Here is a 24,143-nt window from a genome sequence, read left to right as displayed (position 1 = left end):
GTTTCCTCTCTGCGTTCAAGGTGCTTACATGAGTGAGGAGAGCAATGTGCAGTGAGGTTTTGTGGTGAAGTAGTAGGACAGCACTATAGCTTAGAAAACAAGCATTAACAGGCCCGAACAGAGGGCTGCAGGTTAATTCAGAGGTGGGCTACACCTGTAGGATTCAGCACTGGGCCTCACCTGAATCACTTTGATAACTATTGAGCTGTTTCAATGCATACAATGGAAGCTTTGTAAGTTATGCGGGTTGTTTCCAAGGGAAATACGTAGTTGAATGTATAAATGAAACTTGCATATGTGTGTATGAGCTTTTCACTGCACATTAGACATAGTTGTCTGTGAGGTGGCATAGTGTGAATTTTTCTGTGTGAAAGAAAAAAAAAAGACTGAGGACAATGTCTTTTGCTTTACATGTTTAGAAAAACTAATACCTATGAACACACAGTGTAGTGAAAGATTTGGTTTTACACAGTAACGGTTCATAAATCGGTCATGTAAAGGCCTTTGGCTCAGCATGCACTTGGTGTTTCCAGCTCAATGCACTCTGTTGAGTTTACGTATTGCCTTTTTGTGGGAAAGCTTCATATACAGTGAAATTTCCTTATTAGCTAATTATTGTAAGGCAAATTCCTAACCCTGTTTTAGCTAACAGTGTGACGAGCCCTTGAGAAGGTGAAGGGGAATAATGTGTGTAACCCAATGTGGATTGATGATGCCCTAATAAAAGGTAGATAACAAGAGCAGAAATTATGTCACCTCACCCACCGATTTCCCGATCTAAATGTTTGACTGATCATTAGCTTGGACGAGCTCTGGCCCTCACTGCAACACATTCATTAGGAGCAGAGATGATAAAACGGGATAATTTTTATTAGTTTCTCCAGGAATGAATTTTGTGAGTCAGGAATTGGAACATTGTGATTAAAAATGAGAATATTTCGGCCCAGGCGCCACACATATATTTCTGTTAAGGTCAACCTTTCCGTCATGCGACCTTCAGATAGATTACTTTTTCTTTTTTTTTTCTGTCAGAATTTTTTTAACATATCACCCCACCTTTGTGGTGGTGGTGGAGAGGAGATCGTTTACATTAGCACCCCAAGGAACATTCTCTAGACATAACTCATTAAGCGGTGGACTGGGGTCTAGACCTTCAAATACACTCATTTACCCAGTACATTAATGCGTTTCCTTAAATTTCTCATTAGGCAGGAACTGCTTTAATTTTGTGAGGTATTTAATGTGTTTCTGGAGGCCAGAAAAAGAATAAAAAAAGCCAGTGTCCTTTGAAAAGTGTCAGGGTCAAGCGTTTGCTGGAAGTCGGGAGAAAAAAATGAGCATTTCATAATTTAACATGCAAACGAGCACCTAGGATCTTTGATATAACTACTTTTCCGACTTCATCAACTTTGCAGAAGTTGACCACACAGGTTGTGTGTGCGTGTGTGTGCGCTTGTGTGTGTGTTATTGCAGGTTGTCTGTGGATGATTTATTTTTGGTTAATGCAAATGTTGGCTTCCATTGCTAATTTTTTTCATGATCAATTAAGGCGGCTAATGTAATGTGTGATGCAGTGACAAAATACTGACATCTTCTCTCGGTGTGTGTGAACATTCAGCATTCTCATAGTCTGTGACTGTCGAGTATTTGGTATGCTGTGCGTCTAATTTGCGAGGGAAATGATGGAAACAATTAGAAGGTTTATTAGCGGATCACAACCCAGCTCGAACCTAATTCTCAGTTGTCTTTGGCTTTTTTATCTGAATTTGTCTGACTCCCAGTGTCTGTGTAAGGCTGTCTGTCCTGGCCCCTATGTGGTAGAAGGACCTTCCTTTTTCGATCAGAACAGCTGAAACAGTCGCCATCTTTTGCCTCAAGCTGAAGAAAACACCTCTTCAGGCTAAAACTCAGCCCCCCTACCTAACCGGGATCTTTTGTCTCCCTTATGTGCAATTATATGTGCAGAAATGTTTTGCAGAGTATTATGTCATTGGGTATGTGGAGGCTTACTTGTATGCATGTGGTATGTGTTAGCTGTACATCTGAAATGATATTTGTCCCGTACATATTGCTTTGCACCTACATGTCAGTCTAGGCATGCATTTATTTCATTTTGACACTGATACTTGTTCACTGATGTGCGGTTGCTGGTGTCCTGTTTGTGCAACTTCTCATGCCGCTTTATTATATACACTGTGCAAGTCACTCCAGATAATAGCCTCTGCTAAGTGACAGTAATGTAATGTAATGTGTATGTAGAGAATGGAGGGTTTCTTGCTTTGTCTTAGCAGGGGCTGTGAAATGATGCCGTATCTTTTCTCTTGTTGTCAGCGCCGATGTGTGGCGGCCAGCTTCACGGCCCCAGTGGTGTCATCACCTCACCCAACTTCCCCGTCCAGTACGACAACAACGCCAACTGCACCTGGGTCATCACTGCGGCTGACCCGTCCAAGGTAAATTCCAGCCTGACCCGAGCCTTATCTCTGTTTTATGCTTCATATACCTTATATTTTATGATTCTCTGTCTCAAATGCTTGCAAGTCTTTATCTTACAATTTCTGCACTTTCATGTCCTTTGGAAACAGTGTTTTTAGAAATCCCTGACTGGCCCATCTCTTCCCATCCACACTCACACCAGACCATTTTAAAGTTTGTGAAAGCTGTCCTTTATACTGTGAGAGTAAACCGTTGGTAAAGCAGTAAACACGTCTCCAGCGAGAAGTGATATCTCCTAAACAATGTGGTTGGTTTACTCTTCCTTTCATATTGAAATTAACTGTGAATGTAGGCCGTAGATAAATCATTTCATGTGTTCTCAAGGGAGAGAGAGAGGGATGGAGAAAAAGGGAAGACCATCAGGAGAAAGGAAGTAAGACTAACCAGAGGAGTTTGCCCATCTCTCCTGTTTGTGTGTGTGTGTGTGTGTGTTGTGTGTTTGTGTGTTTGCGAGGGTGAGAAGAGAGATAGAGGAGGGCTCTTTAAAGACAGTGAAAGGATATCATAGGAGTGACAAGGTCGGCCCTTGCGAAGTGATGACTTTGTTGTGTAGTTCAAGGCCGTTGTGGTGTCCGCTTGCCAAATGTCCCCACTCTGTGCCTGAACAAATGGTTTTTCAAGTCTGTACCCTTATCGTGAAGCTCACAGAGGAACGGAGGGGGTGGGGGGATGGCTCAGCGAATTAGCTGGGTGTGTGTGTATGTGTATGTGTGTGTGTGTGGGTGTGTGTGTGGGTGGGTGTGGGTATGTGTGTGTGGGTGGGTGTGGGTTTGTGTGGGTGTGTGTGTGGGTGCGTGGGTGCGTGCGTGCGTGCGTGTGCATGTGTGTGTGTGGGTGGGTGTGTGTGGGTATGTGTGGATGTGCGTGTGGGGTGTTTACTTATATCAAAACTTGCTTCTCTAGAGGCAGCTCTCGGGTTTCAGCCCAAGTGGACAGTGCTTCTGTGAAACGTCTCCCAGCGTCGTCTGAACACTGAGTGAATATTTCTGTTTTTACATTTTATTTATAGACCTCCTTCTTTTTCAACATAACCATTGTGGTCCCATGGAGGAACCTGATGTGGCTTTGTTATGCTTTTGTGCCTGTCATCCTTTTAGGGCTGGCACAACCTTAACTGGAAGATTATGGCGTGCCGTACAACAGTGTCCAGCTATAGTGCTCATAGTTGCAGCAGTCACTATGTAGAGGACGAGTACTAAACATAATTGTGTGAGGTGGAATAAACACAGGAACTGAACAGTTTTCACTGGGGCTGATCTTAAAAGCAGTCCAGTCCAGTCCTTGTTCAGCACATGCCTTGGTTTCTGGCAAATTGAATCCCCTCTTCGTAGCACCCAAGAAATTAGTTTTTATCTCAGGATCGTATCAAAACCCTGTCGGAAGTTACAGATACTGATGGCCCAGTCACCATCCGAGGCAGAGATGTCTCTTTTAGGAGGACAGGAAGGAATACTCCTTGACCTCGACATGTTAGCGATGCCTGATTTAACTTCCATCACACCCTGGCTGCAGTTTGGCCTTGTGTGTTTTCTAGATATGCTTATCAAACAATAATTGTTTTGTTTTTGCTTCAGAAGCACCATTAATTCCTCTTTTTTTCTGCCTCATGATTCCTCACTGGCTCCCCAGACTCTTCCATACAGCTGATACAGTTTGTAATACTGTTCCCCTTCATGTAACTCTGTTTGTAAATTGCAATTTTACATTAGACTCGTCTCATCCATACGCACTCTTCAATTGTGCAGGATCCACTCACACACATTGATTTGTGCAAGACACAGTACAATGAAGCAGGCAACAATTGGAGGACAGGTGGCGCTCCGCTGATGTCATCTGAGCAACTGGCAGGTGCCTGACCAATCACAGGGTTCTTGAGAGTGGTGAGACGAGCCTACCCACCCGTATTCTTGGTGCAACAAAGGCATTTTTTTCCACCAATGTAGATGTATCCCATACTCTGTGTGGTGGATAGGATTTCATTTTGTGTTTAGTTCAGGAGTAAGTGTCCTGTCCTGGCATTTATGATTATGACTGGTCAGAGGGGAATGTATTCATCGTTACTAAGAAAGACTCTGACGCTGGGTCATGTTTGATTAAGAGTACTCTTTGAGACTGTAGCTGTTCATTATTTAAAAAGGATGATGGCCTGTTTTCGGTTAAAAAGTTAAAATTGTCAATTTATTAAACCTCACTAAGCAGTCATATTGCACATCTTTTTTTTTATGTAATCAAGTTTAACGTCATTAGTCTAATTGCTTTTGTACATCATTTTCCAACTTCCGTCTCTTTGGATGTACAGTGCATTTTGAAATAACATGACATAATACACAGAGAATACCTAAGGGACTGTCTCACAGTAGTGCTTCTGCAATTATTTTGAAGGTAGGGGCGAGTGCAGTACTAATGAAAAGGGAGGAATTTCTTGACCAATTAGACAAGTACCGTTAAGACTAATGGCCTGTGACACTCTATCCTTCAATTAGTTTATTGTCATGATGATGCATTTACATGTTTTTCCCCCATCAGTGTTCCAAATGTGCTCAGTATTTTATGGTGATTATCCTTTATATAATGTATAGCAGGAAGCTGAGAATGAGGGGGTAGAAGCAGGAGTGAGGAGTCAGGGAGGGAAGATTATCATTGGCTCCTTCGAGAAGCCGCAGGAAGCATGTGCTTCTCAGCCCTGACGATGGACCAATTTACCAGCCAGCTTGTTAGAAAGTCTTTCTTTCTAATGTATAATACAGTACATTTTCACTTGTTTTGGTGGGGGGGGGTGGACACTGTTGCCATGGAGTGTTTTGGTTCAGGATCTGGATTAGCTAAACGGGAGGGTCCTTTGGGAGGCAGTTGATAATACTGAGGAGGAAAGGGCCAGGACAATGAAGTCCATACTGCAGCCCACAGCCTTGCACACCGCCCACTTCCTTGGTTTTGGGAAAACCTGCTGATACCTGCTTGTGGGTAGAAGGGGGGGTGAGTCCAGGGCCTGTATTGTGAAACTACCTGGAGGAGGTAGTGTGCAAAACTCCATTTATCTTGTGATCTGACCTGGAATGTAGCTTCCTCACCCCTGGCAATTTTCATTACAGAGTTTGTTTACCATAGGACGGAAGGCAATTTGCATTTATATCAGCTTTTTCATTAGGCCTGAGTCTCAAAGCACTCCGAAAACATTAAGAATTGTGCAGAAATGTGGCAGCCAATTTGAAATAGGAGACTAGACAGCTCTCTCATTTTTTCCCCTCCCCTGGCTTGTTTATTTATTTATTTTTTTCATATTTATCGACTTAGTTATGTATAATCTTATTGAATAAAATGTTTATTCCATTATTTATGTATTTGTTGTATTCACTAAATCTTCTCCAGACGGAAAAAAAATCATTCCATTTCCCGCTTTCTTTGGGTTAGAAATGACGATGAATTAGAATTCTTTTCTGTGTTTTTTTTTCAGTTTGGAGGAAAAAAAATATGTATTAATGGAAACAATCTTCTTTCGCATGCATTGAAGCCACAATGATTGATGTTTCCCTTTTCCAGCAGATAGTCCTTACTTCTCCAGTGAATGTCATGTCATTGATTATACGAATTCTAACATGGATTTTTTCCCCCCTCTTTAAAAAAAAAAAAAGTGATTCAGTTGCCCCTGGAGGAGTACTGAGAGCTGTTAAAGATCAAACTTGTGAACATATGGAGTTTTTGATATGCAGGCATCAGGCCTACGTGCCATTCAGTTAAATGTAATTAGGCACAGTAAGACTGGGTTATTGAGCTAGAAAAGTAGCCTATATTCAAGTACAGAGAATAGGGGGAAGCGTGAATAGACCAGGCTGGCAATCCTTTCCTCTGACAAGGTGTCCTCGTGTCTGCAGGTGATCAAGCTGACGTTCGAGGACTTCGACCTGGAGCGAGGGTACGACACGCTGACCGTGGGGGATGGTCCGTCAATCGGAGATCAGAAGACTGTCTTTCATGTGTGAGTGGTCTCGTCTCTTACCCCTCCCCAACCCCCCAAACACCCCCCCCCCCCCCCCCCCAACATCAGCGTGAGTCCCACTGACCTCTCTGAGCAACAGAGCATGACAGAAAAAAACTCAGCGCAACGTTGTCAATCACTTTTCCTCTCAATGTTAAAACAAGATCATTCCTCCGTAACACGCTGCATATTGATGGCCGGTAATGGTGTTTGCGATACCAGATGCTTGATAATGTTTCAGAGGGTGCTGTTATTAATTGTGCAGACGTTTGCAGTGTTAATAAAGTTTTATAGTTTTTATCTTTTTATGCATGGTTCCTTCTGGGGAAAGGGGGGGAGGGCACTCACACACAATGCCAAACAGCCACAGCGGGTCCTCAAAACGCCATCACCTACCATCCAAACGTCCTCATCTGCCCAATTATAAGTCTTTATTAGCTCAAACGGCCACGTGTTCAAGGTTTTTAGTGACTGACTGTTAAAAAAAGACTGGGGATATCTGATTTTGAGGGGCCAGACAGAATCCTGATTGGAGCAGACATTGTTCCTGGCTGGGCAGGAAACTCAGACAGCCCTCTGGTTCAATTTCAGGCTCTCTGGCACCACCACACCAGACCTCATAGTCAGCACCAGCCATCAGATGTGGCTGAACTTCAAGACCGACGACACCAGTGGATCGTTGGGCTTCAAGGTGTCTTACGAAGGTATGGAACTGATTTTTGTTTATTTACTTATTATTTTACAGTCCGATGAGTAAATAGCTAAACTCCATTCTAGAGCCCCTCCTCTGAAAATGTGTTGCCAGTTGTTGACAGATTAGGAAAGCAAATGAAATGTGATTTGGAAAGATGGTCCCAGTACTAATAAAGACCATGTAGGTGGAACATTTTAGCAATGTAAAATTCGCAAATGCTTCTGCATGAATGCACCTCCAGCCAGATGAAATAGATGGATTGGTTCCTGAATTGTGTTTCTGGATCATAAGTGCCACTGCATTGTAATGGAAAAAAATCTATTTTAGTATCCAACCTCTAAATAATAACAATAATAATAATAGTAATAATAATAATAAGATTTTCTTCTGAAAAATTATGTAGTTTATAACAGATAAAAAGTATAGCTTGGTCAATGCACTCATGTCATTATGAATGCAGCAGTTTGCTTAAGGGGAATTGCTTGATTAATGAATAGCCACGGCTTTGCTGGTTATAAATAAATTAGCTTTCTGCACAAATAAACAATATATCAAAGTGCTGTTCACAATGTGATTTAAACAAGGTGGTGTTTCATATGTGTATAGTGCAGCAGAAGACTGAAAAACTCAATGAGGAATGAACTTCATGAACCACTGAAATATCATTTGAAAACTTTCTGTTATGTTCTGTGGCATGTTTTCAATAATTCTAGACAGGTCTTGCAATCTGAGGCTAGTTCCTTTGATGCAGTGGGCCCTTTTAACACAAAGTGATTGGTTGTGATTTGTATGCAGGAAAGTCATGTGTCACAGGGGTTTGTTTGAGAGGGATATTGACACAGTTTGTAGCTTTCTAGCTGTAATGAGACAGGGTCAGCACCACCATCCTTCACCACAAACATTTCACAAAATTATGGGCTGGACACAATTTACCTGTACGTATGCACTGAATTGCTAATCAAATGCCATCAGAACAGTTTTTCTATCTTAACTCAGGCTGTCCCCTTTTTAACAGTTATGGAATAACAAAGTTATGAAGTCAATTTACTTCTTTCTGTGTTTTTAGGCCTACACCACCGCATCAGCAGAGGTCTTGTGTGCTATGGCTATAGGTATCCATGCACTAGCATGTCACAGGTTCTCCAGGTCTCTGTATTCATTATGTTACATTACGTTACATCATATTCATTTAGCGGATGCTCCTATCCAGAGCAACCTCCAGTACAAAAGAACAGAAGTAAAGTACTCACTGTGTACACTAGTCATTTGCCTTGAACAGAAGGTAATAATGTGATAATATTGCTTCCACAGCAATGTGAGCTGAACAGCAGCATCTTTGCAGTCCAGTGAAAACTGCATTTCTACCTTTCGGCCTCAGAGTGAGGTAAAACTGATTCAACAGCTTTAGCCATTAAGGCTTGACAACAGGTCATGCAGTGCTAGCCGCACAAATCGCCGCTGTGATCTTTCAATCACTCTGAGGTGCTGAGATCACTGTGAGCATTGTTGACCAGCTAAGAAAGCTGTTGATTGTCTTTACCTGGCTCCCGTTTTTGCCTTTGGCCTCCTCGGTGTATCTACCCTTCCCTACGTTCGGCATGCTTAAAGTCACAGGCTTTTGTTTTTCCAAAATTTTTCTGTATGGTCCAGAGAAAAAGCAGACTAGAGCTGCATTAACAAGTAGAATCTTATATTCTCCATGAAACCATGAAACCATGAAATCTGCGGGTCTTTCGAAAACAAAATGTTTCTCTTCCTAGCCTGGATTAAACAGCTTCCTCTTTCAAACAGACTTTATGATTATACTGGGTTTAGGGTGGGGAACTGCCAGTACAGTGTATTTACACAGACAGCATATTTTTTGCATTGGAAATATGTTCACTAATTGGATAATAAGGCTTCTCATTTCCTTTTGGGAGGTTACTTAAGTAACCACAGGGATCTTGACAGCTTAATGCTAAAGGAAGAGGCTGTTTCTGTCACAATTGCAGCATGTAGGACATATTTAACATAACTTGGACATTTTAATAATTTTGGACAAGTTTTTGAAAGTAAATTGCACACATGGGAGATGTGCATCTTCCTTTCAGATGTCCCTTTATAAGGATTAGTTTCATTTTTGACCAAGCAACTCTATACTTGACAAGGATCGTGACAGGGCTCACAAATATTTAAGCTTCCAGTGAAATCCAGAATAGGCTACACCTTTGAATTCCACACCAAGAAGTGAATTATGGGTAATTTCATGTTAAGAGATGAGAAATGAAGCTTTTTCACCTCATTTGCCGCACTAGATTGCAGGGGATGCTGTGATTTGCAGCAATGATTACGGTCCCCATCTTTCATGTTGTCCTGAGCTGTAAACAGCTTTGAAATGATGCACAGTTAATCTATATGTGTGTACAGGTAATGGCCTCTGCGTGTGATTTGATGGTCATGGGTAAATCAACACTTCGCAATTAACCAAACCGAACCGTCAATATGTTTCAGAAATTTGCTTTACAGAGGGCCAGCCGGTCGTAACAGCCTTCTCTAAAATTCTGGAATGCTCTGATTGTTCAAAATTGACTGGTCAGTAATGGAGCAGCAAGGTAATACTGTGTCACTTTGTGAAGGACGCAGCCGCCTCTCACCGGCTTCAGACAGTGACTGACTGAAGGTATTGATTCATGGCAGGGAGAGCGGTGGCAGGATGCAGGTTATCCCGCTTTAATGCATTAAAGTGTTGATTACTGTGAATGATGGTGTTTTCTCCCTCGTTCTACTCTGCCTTTTAATCATCGGATTCATCCACTCCTTTTCGCAGGTGACAGCAAAATGACAATGGTGAACAGGCTATCTGTAGGCTCCAGCGCGTCTCGGCATGTCCCTGCCTGCTTATGCTTAGTATTCCGAGCATTGGGGACTTTTCCCTCTTTCAATCGAAAACCCATTTCCCCTATTCTTCGTTTTTTTTCTTCATCCCCAAAATGTAAAAAATGGTAATTTAGACAGAACGTGCTGAGTTCGCCTCGTCCATGTGAAAACCTTGTGACCGTGAACAGCCCAAGCTGAAAGAAACCACATTTTTTCCCTCCGTCAGTGTGACTCTTCACGCCCCATTTCGAAAACACGAGCACCGCAAACATGCGGGTGGCTCTAAAAATGCATGCATCCTTTTCCGAAGGCAATTTTTAGACTCTGCGGTCTTTCTCCTATCCAGCATTTTTCTTTTTTTTTAACCGAATTCACACAGTCAAATCCAAACTTTAATAAAAATGTGGAGCGTGGTATACATGCTACTAACATTAAAACAATGAGACTGGATTAGCAGAGAGATCAGTTCATTGTCTGTGAACATCGATCTCCTATCCTCCAAGGTTAGCATACACCAAAGTTATTTTCCATATAACTTGTAAATTGTAAATTTCAATTTACATGTTTTTAAACATGTAAATTTCCATCATGGTTTTATCACAGTTACTGAGCAAAGTACATATGTAGATTCTTCTACACCAGCTCACATGCACCCACTCAATATGCATGTGCATGCAAGAACATTTATATATTCACACACACACACACACACACACACACACACGTGCACACAGACACACTCACACACAGACACATATTCTCTGCATGCATGTGTCTCTTTAACCCATTTGAGAATTCAAGTCAATGTGCTCTATATCGTACAACGTTTTTCCTGAATTGAAGATAATGGGTTTCCATGCGCCCGTGATGGTGCGGCGCGAGCTTTATGCGCTAAGATGACACAGAAAGCTAATGCACCATCACTGTTGTTTGTTTATTTATGAGGTTATTTATTCATCAGGGCTGTTGCGGGCTGTTGTAGGGAAATGGGCTGACAAATTAAAGAGGTGTGAGAATTAGAGGTCTCCCTCCCTGTCATGATTCTCCCACCATCCCCCCTCCAACCCCCACCTGCCCTGTTTCCCCCCCAACATCCCAAGGCTAGACGTACCAATGGAGCAGGAGGTGTACAGAGACAAAGAGGCCACCCAATGTGTCCCTCAAAGACACAAACCCATGGTGGACTTGCTTAGAGTGCTCACTAAATCCTCTCTCAGTGGCTTTCTATTTGATGTGATTATTTTCTTTTTACAACAATAATAGTTCAATCTTTATGTTTCTCCAGTTAGGTACGTGCTGTATGACAAAGGGTGCATCTTTTGACCATCAGCAGCTCTCGACGACTGTCATGAGCATTATGGTTCATTATTGAACAGCTCATTGAAATGAGTTGCCAAATACAATCATTCATTTATTCAGACTAAAATGGAAGCCACTCATGAGGAATCACCTCCGTACCATTATGACCAAAGAAAGGAGCACAAAAAAAATGAAGAAATGACAAAGGAAAAATGAGTCATCCCTAAATTAAATGGGCAAGTAACGAAACCACCGTAGGAAAGCGCGTGTGCATGTGTCAGCTTTCAGCCTGAAAGGCAGTGTTCGTCACAGCGCAAAGGACCATCTGATAAAAAACCTGCCAACTGCGCTGCCTCTCCCCCTGTATCTCCCGCCCAAACCCCCCCCCCACACTGCAGATGGGACCAATTTTGCATGGCTGTGTGTGAGTCCATGTGACCTCCCCACACCCACGCCTGCACAGGCCCCGTCTCTCTCTCTCTCTCTCTCATTCGCTCTCCTGCCCACACATGTGAACCCGGTGCCTGCTGCCTGCTGCCCCTTCACAGCTAGTGGGGCCTGAACCTCACTGCAGGGGGAGAAGGGGAAGCCAAGTCAGAGGGAGCATGATATCTCTGTTCCGCTGGGCTCCCAGACGCATCTCTGTGCTCCACCCAAGAGTTGTGAAAAGCTGTGATGGTTGGAGCTTTGGCGTGTCTAGCGCTCAGGCACGAGTGCCGCGGTTCGACATTCTCCTCCTCATGTTCCGATGGCTCATTTCCTATCCTCCCAATTGTTAATATGGCTCAACTGGTACAGCAAGGCACTAGCGACGCCCAAAGCTGTGGGTTTGATTCCCAGGAAACACACAAAACAACAAAATGTATATCTCCAATGTACTGTAAGCTGCTTTGGATAAAAGCGTCTGCTAAATGAATAATTGTAAAACATACATGGTGAGTTAGAGAATGTTAGAGAATCTCTGAGGCGCAGGTCTCCGTAGGTGCAAGAGTGTTCTGAGCTTTCCTTTGACTCCCCTGTCTCTTCCACTTGTCGTTTTGTCTCTGGCCACCCTGATTCATCTGGTGCTGGCTTTTTCAGAGGGAAGTGGCATTTTTTGTTCCTGGATGTCTGGTATTCAGAATTTAATGTACAGCATTAGGAAAGCACTATAATTTCATCCAGACTGGACTACATTTTGAGCCACCTGAGAGGAATGAGATGTCACTGGTAATGGCTTTTGTAACGAAAGTGGTAGCCTTTATCTAAATGAAATGACATGTCAATGAAATGTCCTCTCTGCCAGCTGTGCTACTTACGTGCATGTGTGTGTGTGTGTGTGTGTGCACACGCACGTGTGCATGCACAATCTGTACATTGAATTATTAGTATTATTATTATAGTGTATTTTCACTGATTTCTGTATCACCAGATACAGAAACAAAGGCCTGTACAAATGAGAAGTAAAATGATCTTTTTTGTTTTAGTTTTATGTGTAAAAGTTCAGCAGTATCCGGTGACCTGAGTTTGTAATGATCTGCGGGTGTGTGTCTGAGTAAATTCAGCTCGTGGGGATAGAGGATCTCATTAAAAGATCCCATGGCACTTATCACAAAGAGTTTGGGGCTCCCAGGTGTCTGCACTAAATTCCCAATCTGGCCCTCTGATTGGGCCCATCTCGCAGTTTAATTGGGTGGATAAATACACTGCCTGTCCACCTCAGATGTGCAGTGAGCTCCATGGCACAAAATGGCAGCCGTGCGTTACCCAGGTGGGTGCTTCACATCGGCGGCGTTCGAGGGAGGGAGTGAAGGACAGCGGGAGAGTGAAAGAGCGGGATGGTCAGGGAGGGAGGGAGAGGTAGTGAAAGGAAGGGCGCGGGAAGGGAAAAGAGAAAAAAGAGAGCAGGGGAGGACAAACAGCGGCAGGATGAGTTTTGCTGGGTTTTATGTGCGGTGGGTCCTCGGTGGAGGGTGCTGGACAGCTCTATAATGTGATGCATTCAGTGGCGTCTGCGGTTCGGTCGCTAATGGCCGTGACTCACTGAAATAAAAAAAAAAAAAGAAAAACCATGGCGCATTGCTTACGCTGCCTCGCAACGCGTCTCCCGCAAGCTGCCACCCGGCGACGGCCCCTGACAACGGCTGACGTTCGCCAGACGCCGCGTATCCGAGCCTCAGCAATTCCGCCGCTATCAACGGCGTGCCCCTCGTCCCGCCGACCCACACTGCCTACGGCAAATAGGACCTGACGTTTGGAGACAGGGCGGAGGGGGAGAGGCAGGGAGGAAAAACAACACACAAAAAAACAAACGAAAGAAAGAAAGGGAGAAAAAAAAAAATCAATTTGGAGAACGCCGTGGTTCTGTTATTGCCAAAGTGTCGCGCTTGGGCAGCTTTCAGCATGGGCGCTGGGTCTGAATTGAAAGCTGAATTCATAGTGTTCCGTAAAGGAGGAGCAGAAAGCGATGGGTGAAGCATGTGATCGAATCGTACCACATTAACCGGTCCGCCATCGTACCACCTTAGCAACAGAATGTTTTCTGCAATTAGCTGCAGCAGTGATGGCCTAGAACACTGTCTCAGACAATGATGTCATAATGCCTTTATAAAGCATGCATAATGCCTTCATTAGCATTCTGTTATCACTTTATAGCCAAGTTATAAGCACCTGACATCGTCAGATCATGTCACGCGCTCGGTTTCATTATTAGATTCACGTATGCTGTACATTTCCTGCTGTGTAAAGTACTGATTGTGAATACTTTATAAGTTGTGATTCCATATGCATGACAATGTATATATGTAGTATGAAGAATGGAAAAATTAAACAGTCCAAAGCCCAGCCCCCACATATACAATTGGGATGTACTCTTTAAAAACCTGAATATCACAAGACAAGTAAGAGAGTTATGCCTGGGCTTCTGCCTAGGGTCAGTCAAAACCATTGGCCTAAGGGAAAGTGGAATTCATTCATTTGAAAAATAAATTAAAAATTAAAACAGATATGTGGGTTGCAGTATGGGGCACAAGCAGCATATTACAATAAAATGTATCCACCGTCAAGCCATCTTAAGTCACTTTGTTTCCAGAAAGAGCTGGATTCATTTGGGAGTGTATTACTTTGCATAACTTCAAACAGCAAAGAGAAGAGAAAAACAATAAAAAGGAAGGTAATAAAATGCTGTCAAAGGGTGGTAATTAAACTGTCTCTTTCTGGGGCAGCACTGTGGGGACAGACAGTATGAAAAGTCCTTTGCTGGCATTAGTGTAGACCTTTCTAGCCAAACTTGACATGGTAGCACTTTGCATGCCTGCAAATGGATGTTTTAATTCTGTGCGAAGGATCATGGGATATCCTCAAGTGCTTGTCCCGTTAGTAAGTGCCAGCTACTGTGGTGAGCATTTCATATCCACAGCTTAAAGCGTTTGCCGTGGAAAGCAGCAGTACAATAGAGAGGCAGAGCTAGGTGAGAGATTTGATGACATTGTTTTATGCCTCTGTGGGCCACGTCGTCCTCCGTTTCCACAGGGGAATACCCCAGCCTCATTTATCCACACGCCGCCTGTCACCTCAATGTGACGCAGCTTTTCAGGTGTCAGCGGGGACAGGCGTTTCTTGCGCGGTCGCCACCGTTATCAGTGATCCCTCGCATTGAGCCAATTACCATCCTCAGTCCCCGCACGGTTCGGGAAAACATCTGCGCATGGCTGCGCCGGTTCCGCGGTGGATGCTTCTCCTTGGATCCATTTTTCATGTGTTCCTTTTCAAGTAAACAAGGAGATTACATGTTATGTGCTTTGACACTGGGGAATTGTTTTTGCATTGCATTATATATTTGCTTCACAGATGCCAAGATCACTTAAGTGCGGGTAGCTTTCCTTTTACCTGCTCTCCGTGAATTTATCTGTTACTCTTTCCTCTAGAAATCGAGCAGGGCAGCTGTGGAGACCCAGGTATCCCTGCCTACGGCAAGCGGGAGGGCTCAGGCTTCCGGCATGGGGACAGGCTGCACTTTGAGTGCCTCCCAGCCTTCGAGCTTGTGGGGAAAAAGAACATCACCTGCCAGAAGAACAACCAGTGGTCAGCCAAGAAGCCCAGCTGCGTGTGTGAGTGTGGTCTCCCCGTCTCAGACCCAGCAGGGTCCTTTCAAAAGCCAAAGTGCTGATGTTTTTGTAGTATGTGTGTCTGTACATACCTACTCTTTCCAGGGTGTTCTACAAGTGATATTTGTCTACTTTGGATCTAGCAGACCAGTTTCATGGAATTTCAATCACACTGCCAGTTATTACATTACATTACCCAGAGTGAGTTACATTACATAGTGTCATTGAACAGACACTCTCACCCAGAGTGACTTGCATAGTTCCCGGTTTTTACATGTTATGCATTTGTACTTACTGAAGCAATTTTGGATTAAGGTCCTTGTCCAAGGGTACAGCAGCAGTGCCCCAGCGAGGAATCGAACCAGCAACCTTTCATTTAAAAGCCCTGTTCCTTACCACTATGCTACACTGCTGCTCTTTTATATTTCCTTATACTCTTAGCAAAATCCCCCAATCCAGGGCAACTTCGGTTTATGTATTATGCATTAGTACAGGTGCAAGGTAATCACATTTCTCAAGGGTAGAACAGAGCTGCTGTTGTGAACAGAGTTGTCCCAGTCCTGAACTGGGCCATAGTGCAACCCTAGTGTTGGGGTGTGTGGGCTGTTAACTTTGAAATATTTCCCATTCTTCTTGGCCTTCGCACTGTTGGTTCCCCCTCACCCGCTGTTAACCTCTGTGAAAAATCTGTGTTGGCATTTCTGTGTTCATTCTCTTCACCTCTTTCTTTGCTTCCGAATGTGTGAACCCCACCCACTGCTTGTCTATAAACAGGAAATGAAGCCCATAAGACTTACTGTCCCCATCCTGCCCCATTACAGCCTCCCAGATCACACATCTCACTGTCACATTGATGTCAACAGTGACTCTGCGAGAGTGTTATGTGTGCATGTGAGTGTATGTGTGTGTGTGTGTGTGTGTGTGTGAGAGAGATCTGGTACAAGGGGTGGCATTGCAGCTATTGGGTAAATTTCTTTTTGGAAAAGGCAGCATGTAGACCAAACAGTCTCAGTGTTGGGTATGCAGGCTTGCAGAGCCTATCAGGGCTCTAGCTAACCAGATTCTACAACTTCTTACCCCTACTAACCTCATTCGACCCAGTTCCCTTTTCATTTTAAAAAATAATGCAGGCTTTGTCTATACGCCATCCAGCTTTTTATCCCTGTGTGATTTCTTGAGATTCCCCATCAGTGTTTTCGCCTTCATCTTGTGAGCAGCAGGCATTACAACACTGTGAAATGAAAATAAACCTTTGAAATTGTCCACAGCACAGTTTCTTTTTTTAAACGGTGACACTTTAATGAGCACAGTATTGGGCTAAGCAGCTCTGCGAAATGAACTGTGCTGCAAAATAAGCTGCCAGAGCCACTAGATGAAATCAAAAGGGCACAGCGAGTGGCCGGTTACGTGTGGTTGGAGGGATATGGGGCGGTGGCCTTGCATAACACATCTCTGCAAACTAAAATGAAATAAAGCTGTATTGATTGGCTACCGAGGCTGGACTGGCAAGTACAATTCTTAAACACTTTTATTGATTGGCAAAAGGCATTCCGTTGCTTCTCTCCTCTGAATATCACTGGCCTATTTTGAGCTGGGCGGCTGATTGGCTCCTTCTTCTCTAGGCGGTCCCTCCATCACACACAGAACTGACTGATCTGTCTGCCAGCCTTTCTTTTTTTCCCATGTGTGAGCTAATGGCGGCTTTTTCTAAAGTTATCATCCGTAGAATTAAGACACAACCACTCTGACAAACTGTTCACAGGGGTGATGTTTTGTAAAGGAAGTAAGCATTTGCCAGGTTTTACGCTAGCTGTTGTGTCAAGTGTCCTATCATCTAATGAAATGTCCACCATTGTTTGTTGTGTCACATTGGAGGATATGTGCACTGTGATGAATTTGTCTTTATGGTTTTGGTTTTATTCAGGTCATTTCAGAATATTTCATGATATATGTATATGTATGTATATATATATATATATATATATATATATATATATATATATATATATATTTATGTATATATATATGCAATTAAACTGTAATATGGGTGTCTACATTACAAAAATGTAACAGAACATTGATTTGTCCTTGATTTTGAGAAGTGATGTTACGAGCGCCACAATTTTTAAAACCTCTAAAACATTTCTCATTAAATTTTAGCGATCTCTATGCCCAAGATGCTGCGCAACTCTCCCCCCAAAAAACACAACACTTAACACTTAAATAATTTAGCAAGGGCAGAGTGAAGAACAAAACATGTTGCATTTAGAGGAAGCATGTCAGCTCTTAAAGGTGCAGATTCAGGATTTTGTCACTTTCCTCCATCGTCCTAACATTGATTCATCCTGAGGGTTATAAAAAAGGTGGAAGCAATAAGGGCCCCTCCCCCTCCTCCACCTCCCCCGTTATTTGTTCCTTTATTTGCAGCACTTTGTGTAATTAGTTCAATAGACCTCATGTTGTTCCGAAGGCTGAAATTCCACTAATAAAGGATTCTGGGTAATCCCGGGAGTTTAATAACCTTGATCCACATTATTGGATTTCATTACCTAAGATGAGCCAAGATGGGTTGAGGAGGCGCTTAAATAAAGACGGTTTTGATATAAAGAATAAACTCATTAAATCGCACGTCAATACTGGAGAGCACAAATGAGTAAATAGTTGCTTGTGGTACTTATGGGGCCTTATTGTCTGATTACAAATTAAATAAGGAAGGGAACAGACATTAGTCTGATGGCTAAGAGAAGGGAGAACCAGACCTCACACAGTACTACAAAGGGTTCTCAGCTCCTATTTATCTAACTCCTATTACCTATAGACACTATCGACACTATGAATGCTGGGCTGTGTCAATTGAGAATTGTTAGGCTGAATGAGCCAGTCGGCAGAATGAATTTCCAGCATTGCTCTGGTGTGAATAGCCAGTTCTGTATGAGTGTAAAGTCAGCTGCTCTGTTTGCGGAGGGTTTCATAACAGCGCAGGCCTGTGTGCCTCAGTCAGACACCAGTGAGCCATCTGTCTTCTGCCTGAGCCGGGCTGGACCAGCATGTGAGTTTTCAGGCAGTTATCCAAGCCAATTATCTGGTTGAACACGCAAAGTGCACACATGCGTGCTCGTGAACCCACACACACACGCGCGCGCGCGCACACATGCTTGTACGCACACACACACACACAAACACACACACGCGCACACACACACAGGCGGAGACCGTCAAGAAAGTCATAAATAAACAACATTGTCTCAGAGACAGAGCCCCTCCGTTGGGCATAACCACACAGTGATGTACAGAGCTGACCCACCCCCCACTCCCCTGACCCACACAGCCTGTCTCTATCCTCCCTCACTGCACCCGCTTCCAGCCATCAGCACGGCCGTAGCGCATATCCTCCAGGCCGTCCCTGTAAGTGCCGGGCCTCTCGCCCCCCAAGAGGCCTGTGAAAAAGCGGCCCCATCCGGGCTGAAGGACGGAGCGGGACAGATACATCGGTGATGTACTTTCAGCCTCCGGGGGGGGGGAGCCACGGCAAGTCAGGATGGGAGAAAACGAAAACGAACAGAGCCAAGCAAAGAAGCGCAAACAATAAAAAACACGACCACATGCTGCATGCTGATGAGGGGAGAAGATTGTGCCTGCTCTCTGCGGAGGCACTCTTGAACAAACACTGCTGTGAGCAATGTTTAGCGTCCCCAGCACAGAGTGTGCCTCCTCAAGCTGGCTTTCGGTGCAGCAGTCCAACCCACCACACCTGTTTGGATATCAGTCGCCTGCATCCTGATTATTATTCGTGTGTCGTGATTTGTGTGAATCTTTTTCATTTCTTCAACGTTTTATCGGCCCGCTTTCAGATATCTGAACTCACGGCATGTTTGTGGTAGAGCAATTTTGAGTTTCAAGTGGCCAGGCAATTCAGATTCGGATATTCAGATATAATTCAGAAGAATTTAAAGGGCTGGTTGGAAATGGCTGAGATTGTGAGTCTTGGCAGTGCAGCAATGACCAGAATGCTGCAAGTTCAAATTTCAGGTGACACCCACTGCTGTACCTTTGACTGAGGTACCTGAATTGGTTAATAAATGTCCAGCAGTATAAATGGATAACATATAAAACATCATCTGGGATAAGGGTGTCCTCTTTCTCCCTGTGTTTCTCTCCCTCCTTCTCTCCCTTCCCCCTTCCCTCTCTTCTTGAATGTGGCTCTGAGTCACAAAGCTCAAATGTTAGGGCCCCTAAAATCTCTTCCCAACGAGAATTTAGAAGGCATACGTTTATGCCGATGATGACGATGATGATGACGAGGACCATTATGATGATGATGATTATTATCATTATTATTGTTAGTAGTAGTAATAGTAGTGGTGATTGACTAACTAGCACCCTCTCTCTCCCCTTGTCATTCTCCTACTCCACAGTCTCCTGTTTCTTCAACTTCACCACCCCGTCGGGCGTTCTCCTCTCGCCCAACTACCCCCAGGAGTACGGCAACAACATGCACTGCGTCTGGCTGATCATCACCAAGCCCGAGAGCCGCATCAACCTGGCCTTCAACGACCTGAGCATGGAGAAGCAGTTCGACTTCCTGTCCGTCAAGGACGGGGGCAAGGCCGAGTCGCCCATCCTGGGCACCTTCTCGGGCGACGTTCTGCCCTCGCCCATCACCACCAGCGCCCACGTGGCCCGGCTGGAGTTCCTGACCGACCACACCAACACGGACCGCGGGTTCAACATCACGTTCACCAGTGAGTACACCAGAGCTTTACCACACCCCTCTGCCCTCGTCTCCACTGGGTTACCGGAAACCTCCGAGGATGTCTGCCAAGGACAGGCTCCTTTCAAAGCGACGCCTGGCATGCTGCCTTACTGACAAGTTTCAGGGCTCATTATTTTGCAGAGAGTCTTATTATTACAATTGTTCATAATCTTGCTTTTCCACCGTGTCAAAGCACTTAATACCTCTGTTGCCATGGTTATGGCTGTACGACCATTAGAGACCATTGTTCTAGCACTTTTCCGCCGCGTGTGTGTACAGCCGCTGTAGCTGAAAGTGATTTAATAGTGCTGTGTGCTAAAGGGCTCTCCTCTCTCACTCACAGAGTGTTATGTCATTGCCGCTGAGCCATTTCATAGTGGAGCGCTTGGCGGAGGTTTACACTGTCCTCCAAATGTCATGATCACTGACACCCTCACTTTCCTCAGTCTCCTTATCCAGGGGAGCACTCTTTATCTGCAGGAAGCCCGAAAGAACTGGAAACAGCAAGAGTCAATTCAATGTTTCCCACCAAAAAAATATATATATCAGGAGTCAAAATATTGAGTCCGCTTTGGGGCTATCCACATTGCTTTCAACTCTCACAATATCTGTAGTCCACTCCAAGTTCTTGACTCACAGGGTGATGATTTTTTTTCCTTTGTTTGTTTTTGAAGGTAGCAATGAGCTGGAATGCGGTAAGAGCCTGGAGTTTTGAACTGTGTTTGAGCTTTTTTTTTTCCTGTTTTCAGGCTTTCAGTTTTAAATACACCTCTTTTGATAAAGAAACCTCGGTGATTGAGTGGGTGAGAAAGCTTAAGCTCCAGAGGGTTGTTGTTATCCCCGGGCTATTCATTGAACCAGGCAGCCTTCATTCCTCAACAAGAGGGTTCCCTTCGACTTCAGCATGCTGCCTGTCTGATCTTCTTCCAGCAAGGAGTCAAACAGCACCCCGTCTGATTCCTTTTACAATCCCACAATGCACCTGGGTGAGATTTTTGGGAAGCAGTTGCCTCCATGCGCAAACACTGAGAACTCGGGAGACGGCAGAATGCTCTAGGGAGAGGAAACGCAGCACATAACAGCTTCATTAAGTTAATATGTAAATAACTCCCAATTCCAGCTGCGCTAATTGAAGATGATGCGCCAAAGTCGCGCCTTCCTTACAACCACGTGACTCGTCTGACACCCATCCGGGAGGGTGGGCTGGGCCCGTTCTGTCATTCATGTTAATTAAGAAGATGCCAAACTCTATTCAGGAGATTGTTGGCGGTTTAATAAATAAAGTGATGGTGATGGATGAGGTACAGAAGCGGGTTTTTGGGTGCGGCGAATTCAGGGGAATTAATCACTGCAACCTGTGCCCCCCCTCCCTCCGTAACTTTGAGAAAAAGACAAGTTCAGTCACTGACAGCTGTGCCGGAGGACGGGAGACTACTAGATGCATGAACCCCTCCGAAAGCCATCGATGGACTCCTCATGTCCCCAAACTCTGTTATCAGCCCAATAAGTCAGAGAGCTGTGCGGATCAATCCTGAGTGCTAAATGAAACAAATTAGTCTGTTTTAGTTTCTTACAGGAGCGACCGAGTGGAGCAGTAACAATTCAATTTAGCTACTGCTAATTCTATTAATGTGATGTTTCTCTTTATGTAGCATTCGTGACAGATTATGTGTGTATTGGCTCCAGCTACTTTTGTGATTTTTTTTTTTTGAACTTTTTAAACTTTTTGTTTTCATAACCTGCTTATGGAAATTATATATAATCTTATGTGAAGCCATGGCTCTGTCTGATTAATGTGTGTTCCTCTTAATCCCACAGACACACACCCAAATAACTCATAACTCTCTCTCTCACACACACACATACACACACACACACACCCCTCTACTCACCCCTCCACCTTGCCTCATTCTCACTCACTGTTTCCTCCTCTTCACCCCCTCTTTTAACCCCCCCCTCCCTTTACCCCCTCTCTTACCCTCCCTCCTTCCCCCTCTGCAGCGTTCCGGCACAACGAGTGCCCCGACCCGGGCGTCCCGGTCAATGGGAAGCGCTTCGGCGAGAGCCTGCAGCTGGGCAGCTCCATGTCCTTCATGTGCGAGGAGGGCTTTGTGAAGACTCACGGCTCCCTGACCATCTCCTGCATCCTGAAGGACGGGAACGTGGTGTGGGACAACGCCGTGCCGCGCTGCGAAGGTGACCGTGCCCCCACACGCTCCCCCTGCGCCTCCCCTCACCCCCTCTACACACCTACACACATAGTTCTGAGCCCTGCTGCAGAAATACAGCCTTTTCCACCCAAGAATGCCATTAGGGTAGATTTATGGTTATGGAACCAGTAGATTGTAGGTTTGAATTCTGCGAGAGAGGGTCTATTGTTCTACCTGTGGATGAGGTAGTCAGTTTAAACCAATTCTTCTCAAGGAACCGCAAAACCATTAGGATCACATCAAAAAAATCTCTACCTAAGGAAAACATAGTCAAAAAAAAGTACAACGGCTTCTCTCACTCGCCTGTGCTGCAAAATACTGATATTCACAGAACAATTTCCTCCCGGGATCAAATAGCGTTTTTATTTTGTGTTTAAGCGCGCGCCATCTCATCAGCAGCGGAGACGCAGAGCCGGCGTAAATAGACTGATTTTCTTCTTTCCCGCGATGATTTAAATGGGTGTCATTAAAGGGGCACATTCTTCCGCTGGGCTTGTGTCGGCCCTTTTCCCTTTCGTTGTATAAAGATCAGTGGAGTATTCAACTCAAACCCGCTGCCAGAATTCCCCCGAATGGGTAATTCTAATAGTGCCAAGTGCTCAGGCACTGCAGTTAGCAGCCCCGTAGCGTAGCATGCTGCTTCATTTAAAACAGCGTCTCAGATGGAAATTGTGTTTTTGTGTTATGCACGTAGGAGTGTAATTTTGCACTTGCAAAAACAAAGAGCAGCATGAATCGAAATTCGTCCCTTTACAGTGATAAACAAACTACACTCTAAAGATGTCAGTTCTTAAACATTGCCGGATCAATGGCAGGGCGGACAGATGCCCAAGTCCACTGGTGGAGATTATATTGCTACTGTATATTCCTTAGTGCAGCAGTTAAATGCCAGACAGCCATAGGTCCTTGGAGTTTTCTGTTGTTTGACCTGGTGCTGGACTCCTGGGATTACAGTTATACAGAGCAGGAATAGAGAGAGCCAACTGACTGACAATGAGTACATACTGCTTTCCATTCTGTGCTGAAAACAACAGACTGATACACTGCACTACATAGGACATACATAAGCTTTGGTGTGACCAAAGGACTGTACTGGTACTGCTGTTTACGTCTCTGTAGGAGCTGAGCTATCTCAAGGACACTTTGGCGGGTATGTGCATGACAGTCAGAGGTGCTTCAGGATCTTTACAAGGACACAAACTCAGATCCTGGTTTAAGAGTTGCTCCTCTTCTGTGATATCTAATCAGACCATCTCCAGCCTTGTGGATATACTGCTTCACTTCCCCAGCGGGTGTAACCAAACAGAGTGTGCTTTCAGAGTTGAGGTGCTGTTCGGCTGTAAGCTGGGCTGACAGCAAGAGGCACTTGGTTTTGGTTTTAACAGCTGTCCCTGTCTGTTCCTTCTTTGTCCTGAATTCCCTCAACCCCCCACCCTCCACCCCCCCACCTCACCAGCGCCCTGTGGCGGGGACCTTAAGGCCCCCAGTGGGATCATCCTGTCCCCGGGGTGGCCCGAGCTCTATAAGGAGGCTTTGAACTGTGAGTGGATCATCGAGGCTCCTCCTGGGTACCCCATCAAGATAATCTTCGACAAGTGAGTGACCTCCTGTCCCTGTGTATATATCCTATAAAAAAGACAGTTTTATTTACTTTCCCCAACTGTGTCAATTGATACTCGCTCCAAGTGCAGGCTGAATCCTATAGTCCCGAAATTGGTAATGTAAGTTTTTGATACGCATCCGCAGTTATGAAAGATTATGGTTTTGTGTAATA

General features: G+C 44.5%; 1 protein-coding gene across 1 annotated transcript in view; it reads left to right on the top strand.

Moving 5' to 3' along the window:
- Window positions 1-24,143, top strand: part of csmd2 (CUB and Sushi multiple domains 2) — a 275,160-nt gene that overhangs the window by 154,807 nt on the left and 96,210 nt on the right. The window contains exons 10-16 of the mRNA XM_036555086.1: window positions 2,332-2,453; window positions 6,369-6,472; window positions 7,064-7,176; window positions 15,227-15,409; window positions 19,822-20,148; window positions 22,161-22,355; window positions 23,826-23,964. Coding sequence (XP_036410979.1) covers window positions 2,332-2,453; window positions 6,369-6,472; window positions 7,064-7,176; window positions 15,227-15,409; window positions 19,822-20,148; window positions 22,161-22,355; window positions 23,826-23,964 — 1,183 coding nt within the window. The remainder of the gene's footprint in view (window positions 1-2,331; window positions 2,454-6,368; window positions 6,473-7,063; window positions 7,177-15,226; window positions 15,410-19,821; window positions 20,149-22,160; window positions 22,356-23,825; window positions 23,965-24,143) is intronic.

This window comes from Megalops cyprinoides, chromosome 21, assembly GCF_013368585.1.
Source record: "Megalops cyprinoides isolate fMegCyp1 chromosome 21, fMegCyp1.pri, whole genome shotgun sequence".
Lineage (NCBI taxonomy): Eukaryota > Metazoa > Chordata > Actinopteri > Elopiformes > Megalopidae > Megalops > Megalops cyprinoides.
Note: the sequence above shows the minus strand (reverse complement) of the source record. Positions and strands in the feature narration are given on the sequence as shown.